Below are 20833 nucleotides of genomic sequence, written 5' to 3'. Positions count from 1 at the left end.
TTTGAGGAGGGCTTTGAAGATGGGCAGCGAGGAGGCTTGCCTAATGTTCAGTGGGAGGTCATTCCAGAGAGAGGGACCAGCAACAGAAAAGCCTCGATTCACTCTGAGCCTCAGTTTAGTTCTTGGTACTTCCAATAATGTCTGGTTCACAGACCTGAGGCAGGTGTGTAGGGGCGGATGAGCTCCGAGAGGTAAGGTGGCGCGAGATCATTCAGAGATTTGAAAACAAAGAGGAGGATCTTGAAAATAACTCTAAAATGAATGGGGAGCCAGTGAAGGGATGCCAGAGTAGGAGTTATGTGCTCCCTCTTACGAGTACCAGTCAAGAGGCGAGCAGTGGCATTCTGGACCAGCTGGAAGGCGCTTAATGGAGGACTGGCTGACACCAAAGTAAAGAGCATTGTAGTAATCAAGCCGGGATGAATTACTCTCTCAAAGCGTTCATGTGAGAAGAGAGGTTTTATTTTATTTATGTGTGATAGAAGAGTGTCAGCTAAGGTGAAGGGAAAAGTTTACAGAACAGTTGTGAGACCAGCCATGATGTACGGTCTAGAGACACTAGCAATAGGTAAAAAAGACAGGAGGCAGAGTTAGAGGTGGCTGAGTTAAAGATGCTGAGATTATCCTTAGGAGTGACAAGGATGGACAGGATCATAAATGAGGTCATCAGAGGGACAACTCAGACAGGATAGTTTGGAGAAAAAGTCAGAGAGGCCAGACTGAGATGGTTTGGACATGTACAGAGGAGGGACAGTGGATACATTGGTTGGAGAATGTTAGAGATGGAGCTACCAGGTAGGAGACAGAGAGGAAGGCCAAAGAGGAGATTCATGGATGCCGTGAAGGAAGACATGCAGGTAGTTAGAGTCAGAGTAGAGGATTCAGAGAACAGGGAAAGATGGAAATTAATGACTTGCTGTGGCAACCCCTGAAAAGGGACACGCCGAAAGGAGAAGAAGAATATATATGTATATATGTATAGATATATACTGTATGTACTGTATATATATGGGCTACTGGAAAAAAGCGGAGATGGGCGAGATGCGATAACATGGCTCTGTTGCAATGCTACTACTCAAGCAACCCTAGTCAGAGGGGTTACATGCAGAGAATGCGGGCTGAATGGTTACTTCGAAACCCACAGTCACGTTTGACCATGAAACATATACCGTATATATATATAAACTATAAGAGCAACCATGGGAGCCATGAGACACATTACCCACCATGGAATAGACGGTTGGAGGCTAAGATCAAGGCGGCTCGGAAAGATGTGAGTCAATTGACGGGGGCCCAGAGAGGTGTGATGAAAAGGCCGATACCTGAGAGTTACATCCAGATTACCATTCCTGAAGGACTCAAAACTGCCAAACAAAGGCTCCAATCCTTGTCCAGCTATAGCCAAGCATTTCTAGGATCACTGATGCTGAAGCGTACATCAGCTCATTGGTTTCCGTGATCGTTGTGGTAGGGACCTCAGTGCTGCATTCACACTTTCCATGAGACTTTCAGGAGGTACTTCACATAGCCATTGTAATCGGTTTCTAGGTTGCACAGCTTTCATTCTCGCCATGATCTTAGCTTTCAGGTCAGTTGCTGCCTCGCTCAGGATTTCATTCATTGGGGCTTGCCTCCCAATCTCTGGTCTGACCTCCTCTGATCTGGCAGCCTGGGGCCCTTCACCATGGAACCTGTATAGTACCTCATCAATCTCAAGTTGTGACAGCAGTTGCCGTTTGTGGATGTTGGAACACTGAGCTACTAGTTGTTTCGTGGTAAACCGTGACTGTGGGTTTCGAAGTAACCATTTAGCCCACATTCTCTGCATGTAACCCCTCTGACTAGGGTTGCTTGAGTAGTAGCATTCCAACCGAGCCATGTTGTCGCATCTTGTCCATCTCCGCTTTGTTCCAGTAGCCCATTTTTCATCAAGGTGCTCTGTTTCCCCAGCACCTGACGCAGACCTTGTTTGGCCGGGCGACATCTGAGCCGCCATGTCATTCATTTTATTGTCTCTCACCATTGTATGAGGTAGGGATTAGCGTGTAGGGTCTTGCCCAAGGACCCACACTGGATGGTGTTTTGCCCCAGGCGGGATTCGAACCCCCATACGCCAAACGGGTGCCTTACCAACTGAGCTATCCAGCCGCTATGTATCTATATCTATATCTAGATCTAGATCTAGATCTAGATCTAGATATATATATATATATATATATATATATATATATATATATATATATATATATATACTATATACACTACTAGATACACACACACACACACACACACACACACACACACACACAGATTTGGCTTTCCAAGTGTAAGTAAAAAAAAATTATGCTCACTTACCACATGTGAGAGTTTGACTTTCTCCATCGCACAAGACCTTTGACATCATGTCTGTGGAAGTGTTTGCAAGTTTAAATGACACTTATATATTGGGAGACAAATAAAGGTTTTCTTATCCTATCTTATCATATCAAAGAAAAGTTGAAGGATGCAAGTGCCACATTGACACCATGTACTTTTAATTTATTTACAGTAACATGTCAAAACCAATCCATCAGTATAGGTAAGAATATGCTGAGCAATTAGCATAACTAGGGACAGGGAATAGAAAATCGCAAAAACCCGCAAATGCAGTCACTGACGCCATTCAATTGCATTGAAAAAATATATATACCTGTACCCTGTATTTTTTCATTTACTTATTTTTAAACCCCAATTGCAAGTAACCCTAACCCCGCTACCAATAAAAATGGGGTTGTCTGCCATGGCTCCAATAAATCCTATTCAGCCACTGCTGAATAGGAAAGGACTATATAAATAAAGATGTATTGTATAGTTTGTCCTCACTATAGTCGTTGTTGTGCTGGAGCCTATCCCGGGTAAGTTTAGGCGAGAAATGGGATGCACCCTAGGCTGGCCGGCTGCTAATCGCAGGGCACATGCAGAACAAACTCAACAAACAAGTTTCCCCGATCACGTGTCAGGACAATTGAGAGTCTTCAGTTCACCTAAGATGCATGTTTTGAGAGCGTGGGAGGAAAACGGGGTAGCCAGAGAAAATTCACACAAGCATCAGGAGAACACATGAACTACTCACAGGACAGTCAATCAAGCCGATGACCTCTGAACAGTGAGGCGGCAGGGTTCAATCCATTTCTTGTTTTTTTTCATTTTTTATTTTTTAAAATAATTTTTGTGTTTGCCACTTGGGCTTGATTCATCAATTCTAAAAGATATGATATAAAAGGTATATATTCAATCATGGAATGTCAACGAGACCGCAAGCTTCTATCACATGAATTGTGTTTGTTGTTTGACTCTGAATGGCATATTTGAATTTGCTCTGTATTCAATTGAGCATTTAAGTAGTGCATTACCAATTTGATTAGCGAGAACCCACAACTATTAGGTCAGTGAGAATGTACTTTGATGACATGGAATGAATTCAGCCACCATGTCAACATTTTGTTTTGTTACGTCATACTGTGTACTCATTTGAAACAATAGCTCAATGAAAACTGTCATGGATTCTGCAGCATTTTTGGGTGTTCCAGCAGGCTGGCCGTGTCAATTAATCATTTCAGAAAATACTGTGAGCTTCTAAAGACAGCACAACAGGCTGCAAATGGCCATAAATCATGACCTTGCTACCTACCAGCGAAATCTCTTTATCAGCAGACTTTTACCTTCAAATTCTTGTTCACAAGTGTAGGAGATTTGGATGAAGTTGTCAGGTGACCAATTTTGTACGAACATCGTGATGTTGGGCTTTGGCAGGCGGCAATACACTTCGTTTTCACAGCTGTAGGATTCGGCCTAGTTATTAATAGAATTATTTTATGGCAAAGGTTGGTTTGTGCCCAGCAATATACGAAAATGACTTACATAGATTCCACCCAACCATAGAACAAAGGATGAAAGCCCATCATTGTTGAGACTTCGGCAGGCCGATGGGGAGCAGAGCAGTCAGCATCCTCCTTCAAACCGTAGTCTACAGCCTTCAATCTAATTCTGAGTCCATCAGCTAAAAGCCACAAAAGCAGACATTTCAACACATTAATGCTGTAGCTGTGAGCAGGACAACAGCGTGAGCGTCGGGTCTACATACGACACTTCAGCTTCGGGTTGACTCCTGGGCACGCCACTTCATGGTAAAGCTCTGCTCAATTGACACTTGAGTTAAAGGCAGGATGTTATGTTGTCGTTGAGGTTTCTGTACAAAACATTACCTGCAGCCAATGTCCAACACCAGGCTCCAAGCAGAACTATGGGATAGGGAAAATACATGCATTGACATTCGAAGGAGATTTAATAGGATTTGCTTGTTCTTGCCGGAGTACTCACGAGAAACGGTGGTCAGCTTTGTGCAGAACATCTTGCCAATCGAATGTGAAAGTTGAGGAGACGACATCCTATTTATATCAGCTTCTGTTTATCATATTCAATAGATGTGGTAGGTATTAAAGGTGGAACACAAATGTAAAAACTTGAAATGCAAACATTAAAATATTATATTAATATTCGCCAAAACACTGTTGGTCTAGGAAAATCCACCTTTTCAGCTTAGGGAAAACACACTTAGCTACTTCCCCCATACCGAGGACCGTTGGGTCCGTTGTGATCAGGCCCTTGAGGAACATTTGCCACATTAGTCAGATATGTGAATGTAAGTATGGCCTTTAAAATTCATTCATTCATTCATCTTCCTAACCGCTTGATCCTCTCTAGGGTCGCGGGGGTTGCTGGAGCCTATCCCAGCTGTCTCCGGGCAGTAGGCGGGGACACCCTGAATCGGTTGCCAACCAATCGCAGGGCACACAGAGACGAACAACCATTCGCACTCACACTCACACCTAGTGACAATTTCATGTGTTTAATCAGCTTGCCCTGCATATTTTTGAAATGTGGGAAGAAACCGGAGCACCCGGAGAAAACCCACGCAGGCCCGGCGAGAACATGCAAACTCCACACAGGGAGGCCGGAGCTGGAATCGAACCCGGTACCTCTGCACTGTGAAGCCCACGTGCTAACCACTGGACTACCGGGCCGCCTTGGCCTTTAAAATGAAAATTGTAATACAGATATACTGTCTGTCATGGTTTTGCTGTTTCCAACTCTGTAAGGCAGGCATGTCCAAAGTCCGGCCCGCGGGCCAAATCCGGCCCGCGGTCGAATTTCATCCGGCCCGCGGTCGAATTTCATCCGGCCCTCGGCCCCTGTCATAAGATCAGTGCCGTCTGGCCCGCAGGTTGGGCGCAATGGAACACGTGTTGCATTGACTGAGGTCTCGTAGACTGGTGAGTGATGTTTCATAGAGTACTACTTCCCTCTAGTGGCTAAATGAGTAATAGCATTCACTAAATGAGTAATAGCATTTAGACACTAGAGGGCATCACTCACGAGTTAATAAGACATCACTCCGTGTTTATATTGACTGATATGTCATATTTCAAATGATCCTTGCAGTTGTGGATATGTGTATTGCTTGTTCATTTCCCTGTTGTTCGAGTCAAAGGTTTTGTGACTATTGAAAAGTCATGGTGATACATTTTATGTTTCAAATCAATCAATTTGCACTCAGGAGACTTCTGTTTAAGAAAAAGTCAAGTGAATAAGCAGTTGCATGTGATATACCTGTTTCAAATGAACCAAAAGAAATTCTTAAGATTGTTGAAATTAAAATAAAAATGGAAATGTGAAACAGACTGGCTTACTAAAATTTGTTGAACAATATTGTTGTTCAATGTAAAGAATGTCAGCCAAGGTCGGCCCCCCGACATTTTACCACATAAAATCTGGCCCCCTTGGCAAAAAGTTTGGACACCCCTGCTGTAAGGGCTGCAAAGGTGCCAAGTCTCTGTCAGATTATTGACCCTTTTCGCTGCTGATGCTAAAGTGTTGCTTTCTAGATCTCGACAACTCGGTCAAACTTATTTTACTCTCTTAGTTTCTCGTCTTGTAGGTATGGTTATTATTTAGTCAATCTTATCTTGTTCTTATTGGTCGTGTAAATTGGAATTGTTTGTATTCTTGGAGGGCGGCCCGATAGTCCAGTGGTTAGCGCGTCGGCTTCACAGTGCAGAAGTACCGGGTTCGATTCCAGCTCCGGCCTCCCTGTGTGGAGTTTGCATGTTCTCCCCGGGCCTGCGTGGGTTTTCTCCGGGTGCTCCGGTTTCCTCCCACATTCCAAAAACATGCATGGCAGGCTGATTGGACGCTCTAAATTGTCCCTAGGTGTGAATGTGAGCGTGGATGTTGCTCGTCTCTGTGTGCCCTGCGATTGGCTGGCAATCGATTCAGGGTGTCCCCCGCCTACTGCCTGAAGACGGCTGGGATAGGCTCCAGCACCCCCCGCAACCCTAGTGAGGATTAAGCGGATCGGAAAATAGATAGATGGATGTATGTATTCTCGGAGTTACTATCCCCTTGCCTTTTGCTTTTTGTTTATGCCTTGCTTTTCCTGGCTCGTTGCGACCAGGGAATTACTTTTAGACTTTATCGGTTTTGCATTTTTGATGATAAAGATTGTATTTGTTTTGTTTTGTTTGCGTTTTATATCCATCTTCATTTTGGGGATCCAAAACATTTGAACCTGACGCTGAAGTATGTTGTACAATCATTCCACCCTTGAAAAAAAATGCTTCAAATATATCACTTAAAAGCCAATATTAAAATGACATTTCTGTCCATGATAAGTCATAAGTGTACTCGATGAAAACTGTAAACAACACCAAACTGCAGCAAAGACTGCCCAATACAATGTTAATATTGACTGCCATTATTTCATTGACTTGGAGCTTAAACTTAACTTAATAGTATCTTTTGAGATCAATGGGAGTACTACTCGCAAATTTGTGCAAGCATAAACAAAGCAGGGTATTGGGGGCACTTTGCTTACATATATGACCGGGCATAAATATAAATATTTTGAGAGTTATTATCTTATGTGCCAGCACTCCAAAGTGCCAGTACACCAATGTGCAAGTACCCCAAGGTGGCCAGCATTGCAAAGCCCTTTTATTGCTACTCACAGCTCTAGTTTAAACTTCCATCCATCCATTTTCTAATCTGCTAACCCTCACGAGCGTCACGTGGCGTACTGGAGGTTATCCCAACTGAACACCTTGAATGGAATGCCAGCCAATCCCAGGGCACACGTAGACGAACAACCAGCCGCACTGACACTCACACTTAGGGACCATAGAGCATGCCATGAACCTGCCAGCCATGTTTTTGGAATGTGCGAGGAAACCGGAGTACCCGGAGAAAACCCACACAGGCACGGGGAGGACACGCAAACTCCAGACTGGAAGGTTGGACCCGGAATTGAACCCTGCACCTCTGCACTGAGGCAGACGTGTTAACCAGTCGACAACTGTGACACTGTAGTTTAAACTTGTATTTTCATTGGGAAATAACAAAAAAGAAAAACTGAATTTCATATTAATTGATCTTTAACAAAAATCACTTTTCTCATGGGGTGACCGTTGGAAATTTTAAAGTGTGTAATTTTAACAGAGGGATCATGAGACATTATTTTTAAATTCCCCACTTTATGTGAAGTAATTGGACTACTCCAAAAGAAATTTTTGAAATCCCACTACATTTTTTGAACAGGCTCAAATACACTTAAAACAACTTAAACAACACTTTAACGTGTTCATGAGTGTTATAATTAAAATGCCAACAGCATTTCAAGACAAAATGTGTTTGATAAAAAGTATTACTTTTCCTCTTCCCATAAAAAGTGCTTGCACTGAGGGAAGCCATTTTCTTACTTTTTCTAACCCCTACAAATTTGGTATCATTGGAAAGCACTGAATGTCCTCTTTAGAGTAACAAAAGGAGTTAATGCGATTGGATGCATGTGGTGGGAGATATTTAAGTTCACAAATGTCCTCTACAGAGGACAAATTTGATCTACCGGTACTGGTAGTCAGGAGGATATCATCAGACTGCTATGTATTTTGTGAAATTGTGTGTCAATATTGACCGATTTAATAAGGGACTAGTTACATCCTTAGACAAATAAAAGTCAAAGCCACATGATAAATTACAAAGTCAACAGCAGCAAAAGACAGTTCTTTTCCTACAAAATAAGGAAGTGGATCCCCGAAATAGCAGACACAGAAATGATGTTTGTCAGACAAAATGAGATTTAATATAAACACAAAATACCCGTCTAGGTGAAACAACAGAAGACGCTGGTCAAAACAAGGACCAGGAATGAATAAGGAGGTAACAGAAAACGCTTGCGGAAAAAATAGCAAGGAGAATGAATTAGGCAACTATAGAATTTCACACGAGCGGAATAAGACTGCACGCAATAACAGTCAATCGACTTAAGATGATAATTTACTCGAGAAGGACTCGGCGAGAGTAATGGCACGGTGTGGAATACTCCGGCAGTGAGTCAACTGCCAGTGCGCCCAAATAAAGCATGTGTAATTAGTCCCCAATGGGTGACAGGTGTGCAGGTGGCAAGAAGGGCCTGCCCCCTGCAGGCAAACACGGCACGTGACAAGAACATGGCATGAAAATATAATGCAAATTTTAAAAAAAGAGAGAACAAGTCAATGACACCGTTAAAATGTTACATATGCGCTAGAGGTAATAAGTTCTACTTTAGACTGGTCATGTCTTGGGAACCATTCAATGTTTTTTCTTTGTTCAAAATAAAACAATTCAAACAACAATTCAAAACAATTCAAAAATAAGACAAGCATTGATTTTCTTTGAGGGTCATCTTGAGATGTTGTCCTGGGCTCCTTTGTGACTGCAAGGATCGGTTGTCACTCGGCTTTGGGATAATTTCTGTACCTAGGCCACTAACGGGAAAGTTTACGAATGTTTCATATTTTCTCCATTTGTAGATAATGACTGTTACTTTGGTTCAATGTCTTAAAGTCTTAAAGCTTTAAAAAAGGGAAAATAAATAGAATACAGATGCTTCTTTGTTATCAAACTATAGACCCACCACAAATCTTTCCTTCTTAACAACGATTTTCGAGAAACTGGTTTTGAATCAACTCAGCAATTTTTTTTTAAACTCAAATGGACTCTTTGATTAATTTCAATCATTTTTTCAACCATTTTTTCAACAGCGCTTATTAAAGTACTAAATGACAACATTGAATACTGTTGACGGGAAGGTGTTGGTACTCTTATTAGTAGAGGTGGCAATCATCAGTCCGGTGAGTCAGTGAGCTACTGTCAGTATTTCAGGCCGACCCAGTCCATCTGAGTTGTCGGCGACACCCAAACGGCATTGAGAACTTACTGGTACTACGTCACATGCAGGTACCACACACCTGACACGCAGCCAAATACAGAAAATAAAAACAAAACAGTGTTGTATACCTTTCACTCCCACAGACCAAAATGGCATGTGTCCCATATTGATTTTATTTCATCACCCTGTTGGCGTGTTTGTGTGTGTGTGTGTGTGTGTGTGTATATTTAAATATATATTTTTTAAAAAAATCCTCATCTCACCCCTCGGGTGGTGTCCGTCTCTCATTCAGCTCGGGTCCTCTAACAGAGGCCAGGAAGCTTGAGGGTTCTCCGCAGTATCCTTGCTGTTCCCAGCAATGCACATTTCTGGACTGAGATGTCCGATGTTGTTCCCGGGATCTGTTGCAACCACTCATCTAGTTTGGGGGTCACTGCCCCGAGTGCTCCGACCACCACAGGCACGACTGTCACCTTTACCTTCCAGGCTCTCTCCAGCCCCTCTCTGAGCCCTTGGTATTTCTCGGGTTTCTCGTGTTCCTTCTTTCTGATGTTTCCATCACTTGGAACCGCTATATCCACTACAACGGCTTTCCTCTGCCCTTTATCTATGATCACGATATCTGGTTGGTTCGCCATTACCATCTTGTCATTCTGGATCTGGAAGTCCCACAGGATCTCGCTCTGTCATTCTCCGCCACCTTCGGAGGTGTTTCCCATTTTGACCTTGGGGTTTCCAGTCCATACTCCGCACAGATGTTTCGGCAGACTATGCCAGCCACCTGGTTATGGCGTTCCATGTGGGCTTTCCCTGCCAGCATCTTACACCCTGCAGTTATGTGTTGGATCGTCTCGGGTGCCTCTTTGCACAACCTACACCTTGGGTCTTGTCAGGTGTGGTATATCTGGGCCTCAATGGCTCTGGTGCCCAGGGCCTGCTCCTCGCTTGAGTAGTAGCATTTCAACAGAGCCATGTTATCGCATCTCGCCCATCTCCGCTTTGTTCCAGTAGCCCATTTTTCATTAAGGTGCTCTGGTTCCCCAGCACCTGACGCAGACCTTGTTTGGCCGGGCAACATCTGAGCCGGCATGTCATTCGTTTTATTGTCTCTCATCATTGTATGAGGTAGGCATTAGCGTGAAGGATCTTGCCCAAGGACCCACACTGGATGGTGTGCTATATATATATATATATATATATATATATATATATATATATATATATATATATATATATATATATATATATATATATATATATATACACATATATATATCCATCCATCCATCCATTTTCTGGACCGCTTAATCCTCACTAGGGTCGCGGGGGGTGCTGGAGCCTATCTCAGCCGTCTTCGGGCAGTAGGCGGGGGACACACTACAGCCTACCATGCATGTTTTTGGAATGTGGGAGGAAACCGGAGCACCTGGAGAAAACCCACGCAGGCCCGGGGAGAACATGCAAACTCCACACAGGGAGGCCGGAGCTGGAATCGAACCCGGTACCTCTGCACTGTGAAGCCGACGTGCTAACCACTGGACTACCGGGCCGCCCATATATATATATATATATATATATATATAGAGAGAGAGAGAGAGAGAGAGAGAGAGATGCCATTTTCTATGAATTATATGAGGGACTGAATTTTTATTAAAATCACAGTCAAAGTTTCAGGGCACAATCTCTGGCTTTGATATTTTCACATTCAGCCTACATCTTTACGACATAGAGATATATTGTTGTGGCAACAACTTGGTTTCCAAACGGGGGGAAACGTACTTTCTTTTTCATGCGCATACTCCATGATGACGGCTGAACTGAGGAGTGGCAGCCAATCAAGTAGTTGTACTACATTTGGCCACTAGAGGACACTGAAACCAACAAGTGTGATTCTCACAGTTTTATAGCGGTTGCAAACTGTAAATTCGCATTATTTTTTGTTTGTACACTTTCCGTACAAATATCTGAAATTTCTTGCCACTTCTATGTTGTAGTTTTTTTCCTGTATCCGGGCAACAGGCATCCACCAGAGTGCATCATGATACACAGTGCTAAGAAATGCAAATACTCCCTCTGTAAATAAGGTTACAGTTACTTACTGCATTGTTCTACTTCCTTTATTAAGTCGCGGTTCAACCGCACTTGAAGTTTGACTACAAACGATCATCTGTACTCTGTCTATTTGTCGAAATTGATACACACATTGAACATGATAGCATTATCTCAAGGGCCGTGTGTGTTCACGCGTGTGTGTGTGTGTGTGTGTGTGTGTGTGTGTGTGTGCAGGTCAGATGTGGCCATGCAGCTGTCGCTCGAGAGCTGTGGCATTTAGAGGTTGCGACAAGAGGACGAGAACACCATATATGCTCAAAAGTTCTGAAGAATTTTTCAAAGGATACATATTCACAAAAAACAGGAGTTTGCGGCGCTTGAACACTCCATGTCGGATTGCTTTCTCTCCCTCTCTGTCACCCGACAGAAGGTTGGGGAGGGGGGTCAAAGTCTAGAAAAGGGGGCCATGTGGATGGCTGCTAATGCTCCATGATCCAGGGTGGACTTACACCTGCAGAAGGACACGCAGCGATGTACTATTTCCCTCCATGGATCTTGTTACTTTAACCCAGGCTTTGCGGGGATGTTCAAAAGAATTCCTATTGGATTTCAAGGCAAAGTCAGGTGTGTAGATTTCTCGTTTGGGGCTTTTTTAGAAACAAGAGTTCCATGGTGAGTCATTTTGATCAAACAGGTATCAGGTTGGGGGTCAATAGATGCAAAACAGTTCACTCACTGTTCTTTCACAATTATCACTGGTGCATGAAATGATTTCTGTTGTTAAAGTTAAGTGCGGTATTTTGGATATATTGAGAAGGGATCGAAATGGTCGCTGACTGGATAACTTGTTCGAAGGAGGAATAAAACAACCCAGTCCATTTATGTAATTCAGGAGAGTGCTCTTTGTGAATATATGCACAAACACACACACACACACACACTGCCTTGTAGTATATGCACAGAAAAATTAAATTTGGAATGTGCCTGCACTTGACCTTGAAAGGTCAGAATACAGTTCATTTAAACATGAAGTTGACATACTCCGATGTTGCCGAAATGAATGAGGTCAAACTGGACTGTATTGTATATGTTTCAGTCTCCTGCCGGGTCATCATTGGCGTTCTTCGCATGTCCAAAGGTGTGAGAGCTGAAAGAATATCTGGCAGGCCTGCAACAAGTGCCATCCAGATATAAAGTTCTGCCTGATACAGAGTTTATACGGAATCCAAGATATCTGAAGGTGCAGCATCTAGCAGCACTCGAAACAGCCCTCCCAAAATGACCAAAGCTCCCGGACTGATAGACCAGGTTGTCCCCTACCATGAGCCCATGCCACCCGTTTTCATTCGGAAGCTTCGCAAGGCTGCGGTGGGAACGGGCTGTGATATCCGCCTCAGGGTGTCAGTGGAAGGTACTCCAAGACCGTCACTTACCTGGTACCACAACGACACACTCCTGCCTCACACGGAAGCCCAGGACTCAGGAGGGTTGTGGATACGGGACTGCCATATGTGGGACGCTGGCTTGTACACTTGCGTGGCCGCCAATGAGCTGGGGAAGGCCAGCTGCAGCGCCATCCTCGCCATTATGGATCTTGGAGAAGGTACTGGCTTTGTTTTATGTATTAACAATAAACACTCTCTCTCTTTGTAGTCATCTACAATGTTGTGAAAAGGTATTTGCCCTCTTCTCAAATTCTCTTTTTCTTTGCAGAATTACCAAATTTAGGATCATCAAAAAAATGTCAGCTAAAGATAATCTTAATACAAACTGTATACAAACTTTTGAATGGCAAATAAATAAATAAATAAATAAAGCAAAATGAAGATTTTGGAGTGGCCTACTCAACTCAACTCAACAGTATTTATAGAGCACTTTCAAACAGCCATCACTGCACATAAAGTGCTGTACAAGGAGCAACTAACATATACAACAGTCAAGCAACAAATTATTAATAAAGACAGTAGAGAGCACCAAACAGCATAACTGAGATCATAATTTGGGTCATGCTGAGTCAAATGCCAAAAAATACAAGTGATTTTTGAGGCGGGTTTTAAAGATGGGCAGCGAGGAGGCTTGCCGAATGTTCATTTGGAGGTCATTCCAGAGAGAGGGACCAGCAACAGAAAAGGCTCGATCCCCTCTGAGCCTCCGTTTAGTTCTTGGTTCTTCTAATAATGTCTGGTCCGCAGACCTGAGGCGCCGGGCAGGTGTGTAGGAGCGGATGAGTTTAGAGAGGTAAGGTGGCGCGAGGTCATTTCGAGATTTGAAAACAAATAATAGGATCTTGAAATTAACTCTAAAATGTATGGGGAGCCAGTGAAGGGATGCCAGAGTAGGCGTTATGTGCTCCCTCTTACGAGTAGATTACCAGTCAAGAGATGAGCAGCGGCATTCTGGACCAGCTGGAGACGCTTAATAGAGGATTGGCTGACTCCAAAGTAAAGGGCATTGCAGCAATCGAGCCGGGATGTGACAAAGGCATGAATTACTGTCTCAAGGGGCTCAAGAGAACGGAGAGGTTTTACTTTAGCCAGCTGCCTAAGATGAAAGAAGCTGGATGTAACAACGGCACCAATTTGCCGGTAAAGTTGAAAATCACTGCCCAGTTTAAGACCCAAGTTTGAGACTGTTGACTTAAGATAAGGAGACAGGGGGCCCAAGTCTACAGGATGGAATCTACAAGGGCCACTGGGACCAAACAGCATCACCTCTGTCTTCTTTTCATGGAAATTCAAGAAATTTTGTGCCATCCAGGTTTTGATTTTTTCCAGGCAGGCCTAGTCAAAGTCTGGACTTTAAAAAGGCAGTTCATGCTTCCAAACCTTCCAATGTTGCTAAATTAAAGAAAAACTGGAAAGAAGGTATATATTTCCACAGCTGTGAAAAACTCATTGCCAGTGAGAAAACGGTGGATTTCAGTTGTTGCTGGTGATGGTGGGGCAACCAGTTACTCGGTTTAAGGAGGCAAATACTTTTTTCATACAGGGACAAGATTTTCTTTGCCTACGAGAACACCTGAAATGTGTCTGGGGTAAACCAGGGGCACTTTAACTGGTGACCGGTGTGTGCTAACTCCCATTTAGCGTCAGTTTCAAGGTGATTTGTGAACAGTGAACACAGCTACATCTTAGTCAAGAGCAGGTGGGCACACTTGTGCAAGCACCTTATTTTGCTCATTTCACTTGCCCGTTGAAAAACATTTGTTTTTTTCAAGTCCATCTATCTCTCTTAACCCTTTCAAAGTGTGTATGTGACATGCAAAATGAAAGCATCAAGGATTAAGTCTGTCCATTTTTTTCTTTTGTGCACATCCCAAAGAAGCTATGGCCTAGTTGCATCACCAGAATTAGTTGGTGAGAATTCACAAGTATGTGAGAGATAAATGATCCTGCTCATGAGCACCGTGCTAAGTTGGTTTTCTGGTTCACGGAAAATCTTTCTCCATGGTGTGTTCCTAAATCTTGGAATTGGAAGGTGACTTTTGCTTTTAAAAGTAATTCAGTAAAAACTAATTTATGTTTCATTCAGGTCATGTTTTGAGTCGTCCAATATCTGTCGCATTTCTCTGGCGCCCTTCCACTCTGCATAGTTATTTCCGGCACGGTATGTGCCTCGCCGACTTGGGGGGCTCAGAGCTCTGATGTGTGCATGGGTCTCCGATTGCACCAGCAAACATCATAGATAATTATAGCACCACCGCGGTCAAGGAGTGATGCTGTCACACTCACTCGTTCAACGCTCTGAAAGCAAGACGAAGGGCCTCTCAGTGTGTATGTGTGCTGCGTTTATGGAGCAAATTTTAATGGCTGCTTTCGGAGCACGTTGTGGCCTTTGAATCTTAAACATTGATGAGAAATAACACATTTTAAATGTCTAAAGCTTACTTTTACTCCATGCAAATGATCAGATCAGCAGCAAGCTCTGAGGAAGCCTGACATTGAACCTGTTCATTTGAATCAGGTGTGTTGCAACAGGGAGCGATGGAAAACACGCAGGACAGCGGCCTTCCAGGACTGGAATTGCCCACCCATGGTCTAGTCCAGGGGTGCCCATTAGGTCGATTCCGATCTACCGGTAGATCTAAGACAGGTCCCAAGTAGATCCGAGGAGTGTCAAGGAGAAAAAAAAACAAAACAATCATTTGTGTCTTTGTACATGTTAGTAATATATTTTTGTGTTAATGTACACTGCACCCTAATCATCTTATCAGTCTCATTTTCACCCAAAAAAATCATAAAGCAGGTAAATCCTAAATTTACGGTGGTGCGTGATTACGTCACCAGAAGTTGTTAGCGCTCAGCAGTTTGCAATTGCAGCTTGTGATCAGAGCTGTTGCGCTCTATCTTTTATCGTCATGATTATCATTCAGAGTTTGCTTCATGTACAATTCACCGAGGGCACGAGCAAAGAATAGGACTCTAGGAGGGCCCAGGGAAGCACTTTAAAACGGTATGTGTGAGCTACGATAGTTAACAGGCTGAAAAAGTACCTCGCATGCCTCCGTTTCAGACTGTTTATCATCATGGCGTGCGCGCGCGCGACCGTGTGTGTGTGTGTGTGTGTGTGTGTGTGTGTGTGTGTGTGTGTTTCTGTGTGCGCGCGCGTGCACATGTGCGCGCCGGTAAGGGTAGATTCCGGGAGGTTAGTTGATTGAAAAGTAGAATTTTGATCCAAAAAGTGTGGGCACCCCTGGTCTAGTCCTTACTTTGTCAAAAATAGTGCTGTTACGTTCATCATATATCTTTTTGAAAAATTACAACATGGCATTAAAAAAAAACATGAAGATGAAAAAATGCTTCCCATTAACAACAACGACGCAACAAATGTGGAGAAGGACTGAGATTGTCTGGGAAAAAAAATTCAGGTCAGAAAGTGAAAGCGTAAATCTTGTCCCGTCTCTGGGCATCAATCTTACACACACACTGAGGTCTAACTTTCATTTTAGAAAAACAGCTCTTCACTCCAGTATACTAATACATTCGCGTAAAACCGCCCACGAGTGTGTAACGTTATCCTAGTTATGGCCACCATGGAGTTCACCATAATAGTCGGACATGTGTGAGCAGCGGAGTCAGCAGAACATTCGGCGTGCTCGAGTTTCAGACCCTCGCCGCCCTAGCTCAAACGGAATCAGCCATCAGAGGACAGTGTGTCTCAACTCTTGTTGGGGTAGGAGGGGGTTGGTTTTGCGCTGCTGGGGGGGCTGCCGAGCGAAAGTTCAGTCCAACTGCAAGAGGAGAGCACAAGAGGAGAACGGGTCATGGGCTGAGGAGTGGTTGGGAGTTTTTTGGTCACTGTGTAGGACTCACAAGGGAAGTTCTAGTGGGCTTCACTTTTTGTATGCTGGTGGGAAGGAATGCTGAGAAGGGAACTGCTTGATGCTCGCAAGGCATTGAGGAGCGTGACAGACTCTACCAGTGGATCAAGGAGCAAGAAGCACCAAGGTACGTTGTTGTTTGGTCCTGTTCTCTTTTAGGCTAAAGTTGTCTTGTCAAATACTCAGTCGAACTTGTTGTTTATGTCCACAACTGAGCAATGGGTATACATATTATGCTGAAGCGGTGTCAGAGTTATTTTCTATCTTCGAGTTATCGTTGTAACGGTAAAAACAGGTCTATATCCTCGCTTGGGGTGTAACGTGGTTTGCTATGTACTTTGCTTTTGTTTGTTTCTCTTTTGCTTTGTTTGTTTACATGTTAACACATGGCCAACCATAACATCTCCTAGCAAGAGGCTAAGCTGCACTGTGTTTACAGACTAAGCTTGTGGTTAGAGAGTGTAATGTAACATTCTCTGTGTGTGAACACTTGTAACAAACATACAAAATTTAGCCTGCTTTCGTTCTAAATGTTTCGGACTACTGTTGAGCAGAGGTAAAGGAAAGAAATGTGCCAAGCTTTCATTTCGTTTCACATAAAATGACATGAAGTGCCAGCTCATCTGAAACTGTATTTAAAAATATAGATATATTTCTTAGCACCCAGTTCTCATTTATGTGATCCAGTCTGCTTGCCACTTGACATTCTCTAAATGTTACATTCAAGTGGATTACTGTGCCATTAATTAGACTCCCTCTTGTGACGAGGCAGCTGAGGCAACATCTGTGGGTGACGTTCTCTATGGAGTGTCCCTCGCTTTGTGTCCTGTCCCCGGCAGTTCACATGGACCCACTGGGATTTCGCCTGGATTAGAAGGCAGGATCGGGTGGCTGGCCATGTGACACAAATTGACATGCCGCCACTGAAATGAGTCTCTTCAGAATCTGCTTTGTGCGAACAGAATCAGGTGACACAAGAATGTCTTAGACAAGGTCAACACCTTCATACCTGTCAACTCATAAGGTTTAGCCATAGTTCATACGGATTTTGTGGTGAATCTTACGTATATGGCCGTATCGCACAAATCATACGGATTCTGAAATTTTCCGTTCCCCCCCAGGTAGTTCCGTTTGCTTTTGCCCAGAACGGTGCTCGTCTACTCGAATGCTTTCATTTCCGGAATACAACTCTGAACACAGTAATGCCACTAAGTAGAATGATGATTAGACATTAAAACCAGACATTGTATTATGGAGATCTACAATAAATATCATTGAAAATTTGGGGGCGGGGGCGGGGGGGTGTTCTGTGCCGTTATTTTGACAGAAAATGCTTTGGTATGTTATAAGGATTTTTAGCTCTTTAGAATGATTTTTTTGTAGTTTATACAGGTTGGCGCTCCGAAAAGTTGACAGGTATGCACGTTTGCCATTTCTAGTTGCTCATTTCAATCTTTTTACTCTGCAAGTATTCTTCAGAATTGATTATTCTTTGTCTCTGCGCTGCAATGTCATCCGTGGCTTGGTATAAAAAGTCTGGCATCAGTGCATCATGGCAAAGCAATGCTCAGTTGATTTTTGAATGCTCCAAAGGTGCTGACCACAAAGGTCAGATAATTAATTATGCATTCCTCATAGTTGTTCAGCTGGAGCATTGCACAGTGCTCAACTTATTTAATGCAATAGGAGTTTTAAAGGCCACCATACTTTGAGCGATGCTCTCGATGCCGACTGAACTGTCGCAGAGTGAATGGAGTCCAGCGACGAAGTTTTCAGAAGTTGCCTTGCGTCCGCAACTACTGTAGTTAGACTGCAATTTTAAATTTGAAACACAGGTGATTAGCCTTGCAATGTTGCAGATGTAATAGGCAAATAAAAAAAAAAATATATTTATATAATAGGGCGGCCCAGTAGTCCAGTGGTTAGCACGTCGGCTTCACAGTGCAGAGGTACCGGGTTTGATTCCAGCTTCGGCCTCCCTGTGTGGAGTTTGCATGTTCTCCCCGGGCCGGCGTGGGTTTTCTCCGGGTGCTCCGGTTTCCTCCCACATTCCAAAAACATGCGTGGCAGGCTGATTGAACACTCTAAATTGTCCCTAGGTGTGAGTGTGAGTGCGAATGGTTGTTCGTTTCTGTGTGCCCTGCGATTGGCTGGCAACTGATTCAGGGCGTCCCCCGCCTACTGCCCGAAGACAGCTGGGATAGGCTCCAGCACCCCCCGCGACCCTAGTGAGGATCATGCGGCTCGGAAGATGAATGAATGAATCTATATAATATTTATATAATATATATATATTTATAAAATATATATAATATATTAATATTAAAAATAAAATATATAAATATATACAGTATATATATTTTTTATACATATACATTTTATATATTTTTATATATATTTTTTAAAATGGCAAGTTAATGACAACGAAAGGACGCAGACACGTTTGAGGACTTATGTGGCCAGTGACAAATTTGTGCTGAAATAAATATGCATTGGCTAGTGAGTGGCTTCAATGGAGATTTTGGTAAATGCAACAAAATGAGTGTGGAACTTGTCGGTTTCCACAATAAAACTTTTATTTTCGATCAGTTGTACATAGTAGTTGTTTTGTTTTGAAGAGTTTGGAGCATGCAACGTTGTGCAGACATGGGTTTTGAAACCCTTCACAAATCTTGGTTCACAATAACACGATAACTATATTTGCAGTTTCATTTGGACCCGTGGCTAAAAAGCAAAGTGTCAAGAGCCCTTGTAATGATGCATGACTGTTGTCAATGAATGGCGCTATCATTGTCCACAACCTTTCAAATATCCGCACTCTCTCCATTATTATTAAAATATAGCAACAGCAGTCAGAACAGTGCGCGCTTTCGCTGACCAGGGCAGAGTGGTGTTTTTAGTTCAATAAAATATGTGAGGGCTCAAAACCTTTGTCTCTTAGTAAGGACACCAGGGTTTACAGTTTTTCCATTAAGTCAGCAGGTGTGTGTGTGCGTCAGACACACACTATAATTCGTTGCCTTTGTCCAGTTCAGTTTTGTTTGGTTGCATGGTGTTGCTCGAGCTGGTCCTGTGATTGTCTCAGAACCAAAAGATGATTTGGATATGCTGCTGATGAAGCGGAATCGCTGCACGTTGTCTGTCAGTGAAAACGGCATCCGTCACATATGGGATTGGCCTTCTGTGAAGTCTTGGTGTTTTAAGTTCATCAAACAGCACATTTGACCTGAAATGAATGTTTCTGTCTGTAACTCCAAGTAACAGGAGAGTTTGTTGCCCTTGCGCCTTACAAGTGGAAAGAACATCCAAAATGTGACTGGACCAAAGTCTTTCACTTGCCAAGAGTGCGGATCGAAAGGTGGAGAGATCTAGATACAATCCAAGACCACTTTTATGCTCACAGAAGTCATCGAGACCAGACACAAACTTCAGAGACACAAATCATATTGTGCAGGGCCATAGCACCACATCGGTTGAATGACTGCGGATGAATGAGGAGAGTACATTTCATGCATTGATTGTGCTTGAATATTGGTGTAAACGGTGGTATTCCTCATTTGTCAGTATTGGAAAGCCCATTGCCATGCGATGGAGGAGCCTCTGTTGTTCGAGATTATTTTTCCACTCATTAGATGAAGGCAGAGGAGGTGTGGAAAGCACAGATGTGTCTGAAAAGACAATTAAGTCTGGGTGTGCGAGGGAGGGATGGGAGAGGTGGGAGGCAGGGAAAGTGAGAAAAGTTTAATAAAGGTGGAAAGCAGTGCTGCAATGGTGGCATGGAGGGAAAGGTGAAAGCAAATTGAAAGATGAAGTGTGGTGTAAGGGGAGTATGGCCAAGAAAATATACTGTACGTCCCTATAAAGCAAAACTAAAAAATGTTGAACGAAAAACCCAAATTTGACACACCGCACAGAAGAGTTGTTAACTCTGGCAAATTTGAATGATCAAAAAAAGAAAATCACCGCAAATATAAAACGAGGTTTCAAAATTGTGAAAAATCTAACGGTGTCTTTGCTCTTGAATGCTTTAGGCATGTCATCTGAATGTGCTGAAACCGCGGATGGTCACCTGTCAAGTGCCCAAGAAGTACCATTGCGTCTATCATCTATCTTATACCTCCTGTGGTTGGAAAAATTCCCACTGAGTTTTCATAGTCCTTTCCATGCTCCAACGAGGGGCATTAACCGCGAGTTAGCTGGCCCGCTCATAGGGT

General features: G+C 43.2%; 2 protein-coding genes across 5 annotated transcripts in view; one reads left to right on the top strand and one right to left on the bottom strand.

Moving 5' to 3' along the window:
* LOC127595846 (uncharacterized) overlaps window positions 1-4472 on the bottom strand; it is a 5613-nt gene extending 1141 nt beyond the window's left edge. For 2 of the 3 annotated variants that reach the window (XM_052057762.1, XM_052057764.1), the window contains exons 1-6: window positions 4360-4441; window positions 4245-4280; window positions 4124-4177; window positions 3901-4039; window positions 3702-3817; window positions 2356-2406 (exon numbers count right to left, since the gene is read on the bottom strand). In XM_052057762.1, coding sequence (XP_051913722.1) covers window positions 2356-2406; window positions 3702-3817; window positions 3901-4039; window positions 4124-4177; window positions 4245-4280; window positions 4360-4426 — 463 coding nt within the window. In that variant the 5' untranslated portion in view covers window positions 4427-4441. Of the gene's footprint in view, window positions 1-2355; window positions 2407-3701; window positions 3818-3900; window positions 4040-4123; window positions 4178-4244; window positions 4281-4359 lie in introns of all 3 variants that reach the window. The other variant, XM_052057763.1, reaches the window with a different exon arrangement.
* A 7116-nt stretch (window positions 4473-11588) lies between these two features.
* spega (striated muscle enriched protein kinase a) overlaps window positions 11589-20833 on the top strand; it is a 42346-nt gene continuing 33101 nt past the window's right edge. Inside the window, exons 1-2 of one of the 2 annotated variants that reach the window (XM_052057652.1) lie at window positions 11589-11923; window positions 12396-12902. In XM_052057652.1, coding sequence (XP_051913612.1) covers window positions 12578-12902 — 325 coding nt within the window. In that variant the 5' untranslated portion in view covers window positions 11589-11923; window positions 12396-12577. Of the gene's footprint in view, window positions 11924-12395; window positions 12903-16519; window positions 16747-20833 lie in introns of those variants that run through there. The other variant, XM_052057655.1, reaches the window with a different exon arrangement.

The sequence above is a fragment of the Hippocampus zosterae genome, chromosome 2 (genome assembly GCF_025434085.1).
Source record: "Hippocampus zosterae strain Florida chromosome 2, ASM2543408v3, whole genome shotgun sequence".
Lineage (NCBI taxonomy): Eukaryota > Metazoa > Chordata > Actinopteri > Syngnathiformes > Syngnathidae > Hippocampus > Hippocampus zosterae.
Note: the sequence above shows the minus strand (reverse complement) of the source record. Positions and strands in the feature narration are given on the sequence as shown.